Consider the following 6,543-nt stretch of genomic DNA (forward strand, 5'->3'; position numbering starts at 1 on the left):
AAAGAAAAAAAAAATACAAGCCAGTATTGTTAATGCATAAATGTACAAGAGCAAACTCTACCAGAGATAAGAAATTATTCATGAGGAAAGAGAAAGCATATTAAAAATTAACTGTTCATGCCCTTTGGAAGACGCAAAGCTAACCTTTTTTATGCGTTGGCAACCCTGGCCGCAAGCACTCATGGCCTCCTAAAATAATTCGCCAGGGGGCATGCAAAATATAAAAAGGAGGGAAAAACCACAGATTTATAACTGCAATGCGGCCAGCCGAAGCGTAACAGAACAAAAATTTTAGCTAGTCGTGAAAATAAAGTAAAGACAATAAAAATATATAACATTAGGCAGGAATGCTGCCAAGGCGACGCCAACGCCGACGTTGACGCCAGCGACATAATGAGCAGACCAAACGGTAAAAATCAGCCACAGCTGAGCCTGCCAAATGTGGGCCAAGCGCTAGCAGCAACAGCCGAGAGCCAAAAACTGAGAGAGCGCAAGTAAGAATGAGAGCGAGACGTTGCTATTGGTTCGAATTTGCTTTGCGCTGCACATTCTTTGCAGTACCGTTAACGTTTTTCTGCGGTGCCGCTTTACATGGCCATTTGCTACACACACACACAGACAGACGTTAGGCGAGGCCAGTCACAAATACTGCTGCATACATCTGGGCGCAAGCTCTCTCTCAATACTCTCTCGCATATTTACTCTCTCTGGCTGACATTCGCTTTCTCTCTGTCTCTCTTTGTGCGTTGCTCCTACTGCTGCTTATGCGTCATTTTTTCATGCTTGTCCCATTGCTATCGCCTTTTCTTACCATCTTTATCACGCATTCGCTTTCGCTGCCAGCAACAACAAGAAAAGCAGCGACAACAACAACAGCATTATTGTTCTTGTTGTTCGTCAGCATTGCAGCATTTTACACCGCACGACGAAAAAAAATGTTGTTTCGACTTTTGCTTGGCCTACGACGTTTTTCTGCTACTGTTGCTGCTGTTGTTCTTCCTCTTTGGCCGCCATATTATTGGACGTTTCGCTTCAACCTCTTCACCTATTGCTTCTTCTTACTTGTTGCGCTGACGCTGACGCAGCTGACACTGCGGTTGCCTGTCCTCGCCAGCTCCCATTCTCATACCCACACTCACACACTGTCTCCGTCTTTCTCTATCTCTGTCTTTCTCATTCTATGCGAGTTGACTTTTAGCAGCTATTGCTGCGCTATGTTTCAACACCGTAAATCTGTATGTGTGTTTGTGTGTGCTGGTGTGCAAGCTTACATGTGTGTGCGTGTGCTTTTTTGAGGTCTTTCATGTTACCTGCAAATTGTGCGTCACATAGCAGGGGAAATAGGCGTACGTTTATATGGAAAAAGAAGAACAAAAGAGAAAAAGGGATAGTGGGTTGGATTGCAACTATTTGGGTAACATATCATTTGGAAAATAACTATAAGCTGACAATTAGAAACGAGGCTTCTACCGAAATGGAAACATAAAAGCTTTTTCTATAAATAGGGTCGTTTTGTTGTGAGTGTATGATAAACGTGAATAGAAGCATACATTCGTAAAGATAATTGTTATTATTTGTATTGTATATTCATGTACCTGAATATAAGTATGACTGGTTTAAGTGTAAATATTTTAGTTTGAGTATAAGTAATATTAGTATAAATATGCATAAAGGAATACAAAATTAAATCCAAACCAACTATGACAATCTATTCTTTAAGTTTTCTTCACGTTTTCTCAACTTTTCCCCACACACACGCACAAACAAAACTTTTCGCACCTGAGGCCTATAATTCCGTACACCTCTTTTCTAGTAATTTTGTTTGTTGTCAGCGCTTTGTACAAAAGTTTACGCTTTGCCTTTTGTCAGGACACACCCTCCTCCGGCAACGGCTCCTGCTCGTGGTGCTGGTGCTGGTACCTCGAATCCATTTTCCATTTCCATTTCCATTTCTTGAAAGGCCTGTTCGCCTGGCAAACAAACATTCAGGCAAACGGAAATGCCCCTTCGGAACGCTTTGCCGTTGTAGTTGATGCGTTGTTGCTGCCTGTCGCAGCTATCATTCATGCCACGCCAGTTGACATAATGCGACACACGCCAACCTCCCCAACTACTCCACACGCCCCTAACACCCCTAACACCACAGACAACCAGCCAACCTCTGGCCCCCTCCCTCTCTGCGTGATCCCTCTGCAATAACTTTTTTGCAGGCAGGCAGCTAGAGCCAAGGTCCCAAGCACAACTGAAGCCAACTGCCAAACACACACACACACACGCACACTCCTCGCTGCTGCCCTCCTCATGGCACGCCCCTTGCACAATTTTGCATAGCGCAACCAAAACGCCTACGCGAGTAGGCCACACCCACGCCCAAAGGCGGCATACGCAATGCTATATTTAGCTCAAAAACTGCGATTTTATACCCTATGCCAAAACAGTCCGACATGGGGTATATTAGTCAAACAGTGTGTATGTTTGTAGTAAAAAGAAAGTGGAATTTGTTTATAGGAACTGTGAGAGATTTTACTTTGTCTAAAAAAATCCAATATATATAAGAAGTATGTCGATATTAGCAGTGCTACATAGCTTCTGTCTCTCACTCCCTGTCTCGTTTACTCTCTCTTTCTCCTTCTCCCTCTACCTCTTAATCTCTCTTGAGAGAGACTTGAATTTTGAGACACCTGCTCTCTTTCCACCTCCCGCCCTTTATTCCATATATTCTTTCTCTCCATCTTTCTCCCTCTCTTTCTGTTTGTCTCTCTCTGTTTCTCCCATTCTCTCTCTCTCTTCCTCTCTCTCTGTTTGACTCTGTGTCTCACTCTCCCTATCACTACTTCACTTTACCTATGTCTTTCTCTCTCTTCTCCTTATCTTACTGTCTCTTTCTAACTCTAGCCCTGACCTACCTTCATAAAACTGCTCAAGACATTTTAAAAATATTCTATCAAAAGACTTCATAAATAATAATAAATTGTTACATATTATTATTTAATTTTTAAATATTTAAATATATTTTCCTTTAATTCCAATAGATTTCTCTCGAAAAAAAGCAACAAAAACATAATATTTACTGTTACCTAGCAACATCCATCAAGTTAGCCAGGTAACAAAGTTGTTTTCCCAACTGCCAAATCCAAGAAATTTAGTTTAGTACTCAAAAAGAAACACAAACATACACAATATAAAATACATACACAGTTATAAATTAATATACAAATAGAAAGACGAACATACATACATATATATGAACATATTAGATCTTTTATAGGAGGATGCAGCACCTTGACCCAGCTGAGGCGGAAGGTGAGTTTGTAGCGGGCGAGTTTAATCAAAATATCTGGGATTCTAAAATCGATATGAAATCGTGATATTACGCAGATTTCGCCCGTATACGTGACGTACAAGTGGATAATGTTCTACGTATTCTGGAGGATTCGCTGGGCCGGATCAAAATATCGCTTATACTGCCGCGAATGGTCGCCGATCTCGACAATGTGGAGCGACAGTTGCAGGGCACGCTCTATCAGCCGGCAATTGAGCACCTGAAGGCCGTCAAGGGATTGGATGCGATCGATACGCAGATGTTCAACATCGAAGTTCTTCGTATAATCGATTATTTCCATCGAAATTTCAAAATGAATGAACTATTTCCGCGCTACCTAAACAATCTATCGACCTACGATAAGACATTATTGTTTGCCTTCGAAACGATTCTGTCTGTCGCTCGCCGTCATCTCGAGCGCACATCGAAGGCCGAGATAAATATGGAACGGCAACTGTATGTCATGTACCAGGAGCGCGAAGAGACCAAGGCTCGCAACGAGAGCATCAGGAAGAAACTCAAGTCAAAGTATGCGGCTCTACGCTGGAAGCAGGGCGTCCAATTCGTAATATTGGAGAAACATGAGAGCGATCTGGCCAATCGCAAGTGGAAGAACAATGTGCGCATCCAAAACGAAATGTGAGTAGTACCAGGTCTAATGCAACATCTTCCGTATTCTCTCACACACACACTTTCCACTCGTTTCTCGTGGTTTGCAGTGAAAAACGTGGTCGCATTTTGCGTGAGAATCACAAACAGAGTCTGATTAGGCAGAAAGAATTGGAGGAGGAGCTGGAGCAAGCAAAGGCCAAATTCGAATTGTTAGTCAAAAATAATGCGGCTAAGGAAAAAGAAATACGCGGTGAAAAGTAAGTAATAAATTTAGTGATAAAGATAAGAGAAAATGAATCAAGATCCTTGGAAAAAAAAAAATACCTATAAGCTTTTACAATTCGATTTAAAAAATCTTGTACATACACTTAAACATTTTTCTTTCGTAACTCTCATTTCTACTAACAGAAGCAAACTGCTGATCCAGTTGGAGAATATCCTTCATAAATATGATTCAAGTGTGTGTGAGAAATTGCGCGAAAATCTCGAGCTGGAAGATATGTTTAAGGTAGCCAAAAAAGAATTGGACGAATTCATGGTGCTGTATCGAAAGGAAGAGGCTGTCTATAAGAATATTGTAGTTAAATACGAAAAGGAGGAGCAGCGCAAGCAACAACAGCGCATTTTGCTCTACATGATGAATCGGGCGGCTCGCAAGATCCAAAGATATTGGCAGAAATGGCGCAAGGATCAAGCAAAGAGAGCCCGAAAGGCCAGGAAGAGCAAGAAGAAGTAAACTGATTAGATCAGGGGGACATATTAGTGAATGTATTAAGATTAGGTTTGAAACATCTTACAAGGTATAGATAGATTTTCACTTTTCTAACATCATAATAATAAACAAGTCTCAATGATATTTTGAGATAAAATATCAGAAGAAAAACGGAAAATATATGAATTCTGTTCTTTCATTTTCGTTTGAAATCTATAAGAGGTTAATATTAAAAAAAAAAAAAGGTAAAATTAAAGGAACTAATGAGAAATCCATACAACTTATAAACATAAATATAAGATGGAGAGAAATGTCTATAGATACATAAATAAAAGCTTACAATTTGATTAAAGTCGGGAAAATTTATTCAAATATCAGAATAGTTAAAATATCTTTGGGATTTGTGATCTTTACTTTTCTAACGTTTTCTTTTAAAAATGTAAATATATCTCAGATATAACCACGTTTAAAGGTTATATTATATACCTCCATCTAAAAATTCCTTTTTTGGGTTCACCTACATTCCTCATTTCGCTCACTTTTCATTCGAGGCGTATAAAAAGCGTTATATTAAACGGTTAGCTTTCCATTAAAATGGGTTTAATGGCCCCTTTTTGTCAGCTTCTAGTGGTGCTTATTGAAGGCCCCGAAACGCACTGAGGAAATCACCTTTAAGTGGGTCTATTAAAACACCATCATATAGCCAGCGTAATTGCAAACGTTTATTTCGCTGACAATTAGCGAGCTCACACAGAGAATATTCTGGCTGTTTTATGGCTAGATGTGCCCTCGTAATTAGCTTTTATTTTACTTACATAACAGCAACAAAAAGAAGACAAAAAAAAAACATGATAATAAAGAAGAAGGAGATGGAAGTAAAATGTTAATGTTTGATGCCCTGCGGTGCAATTTAGTGGCTTAAGAACTTGGATACTTGGAACAAGAAATGTTTAACCTCTCAAAGTTATGATATAGTAAGCTAAGATAATAGATAAATTTAATCATTAAATCATTAGTTTTTATGGGTTTAACTAAATATCTTCGGCAGTTTCCAGAAGACTATAAACTTGTAAGAAGATTTAAGTTAAGTTTGCCAAATGAGAAGTCCGTAATATAATAGTCCGGTACAATGGGAGTACGATATAAAAAACGGTCCTACTATCTTTTATAAATAAATATTTTACAATAAAAAACTTTTCATTCAAATAAATGCAGCTGCCTATAGACCAAGCTTACAAGCCAAAGCTCTTTGAGCTTTTGATATTATAACGGATTTATGTTTATGCTTAACCTCCATAAAAAGGAACAACTGTAAATGAAGAGACAAACAAATGAATTTTTAGCAAGTTTGAACGCATTGCGACGAAAGCTTTGACAAGTCACCGAAAGGAGGCAGAGAAAATGGTTTTTGGCTTTGGGCTTGGGCTCTGGCTGCGGCTGCGGCTTGTGGGGCTTCGCTGGCTTGCAAAATGTTTACCCAACTCACACACACACACACACACACACACATACAAATGTATGCGCTGACTGACGGACGTAGAGCAAAAGACATCCCTAACCGAATTTCATGGCGAAAAATGGCGCATTGCTGTCGTCGCCGTCGCCATCGCCAATGACGACGTCAGCGTCGCAGTCGCCATCGCCGTCGTAGTTGCTGCATTGTTACTTCATTTCTGTGCCCTTTCCCGCATGCTGTCTCCCTCACTCTACCTCCTCCTTGTCTAATTTACAGAGGTTAACATACTTAACTTGTTGGCATGCGTTGAGTTGGACGACAACTGCGCCAAAAGAAAGAAAAAACACATTGCGACAATTTGCTGCGGCAAAAAAAAGCAAGGAGAGTGAAAAAACGAGGGGTAGAAATTGACCAAAAGAAGAGCTTAAAAATCGAACCAAT

The 6,543-nt window shown here is 39.9% G+C and overlaps 1 protein-coding gene across 1 annotated transcript; it reads left to right on the plus strand.

Annotated features, from left to right (window-relative positions):
• Positions 1–3,155: 3,155 nt before the first annotated feature.
• Positions 3,156–4,828, plus strand: LOC6579791. The gene is made up of 4 exons (XM_002005632.4): positions 3,156–3,303; positions 3,379–3,961; positions 4,042–4,191; positions 4,343–4,828. The coding sequence occupies exons 1-4, from the start codon at positions 3,273–3,275 to the stop codon at positions 4,668–4,670; spliced, it is 1,092 nt and encodes a 363-aa protein (XP_002005668.1). The 5' UTR covers positions 3,156–3,272; the 3' UTR covers positions 4,671–4,828.
• Positions 4,829–6,543: the final 1,715 nt, after the last annotated feature.

This window comes from Drosophila mojavensis, unplaced genomic scaffold (genome assembly GCF_018153725.1).
Source record: "Drosophila mojavensis isolate 15081-1352.22 unplaced genomic scaffold, ASM1815372v1 contig_80, whole genome shotgun sequence".
In the NCBI taxonomy this organism is placed as follows: Eukaryota; Metazoa; Arthropoda; class Insecta; order Diptera; family Drosophilidae; genus Drosophila; species Drosophila mojavensis.

Bases quoted from the DNA above. Each gene is read 5' to 3' on its own strand.
- LOC6579791 (XM_002005632.4), top strand. From the start codon at position 3,273: ATGCAGCACCTTGACCCAGCTGAGGCGGAAG. The intron at 3,962-4,041 runs GTGAGTAGTACC...CGTGGTTTGCAG, and splicing joins GTGCGCATCCAAAACGAAAT to TGAAAAACGTGGTCGCATTT. The intron at 4,192-4,342 runs GTAAGTAATAAA...TTCTACTAACAG, and splicing joins AAAGAAATACGCGGTGAAAA to AAGCAAACTGCTGATCCAGT.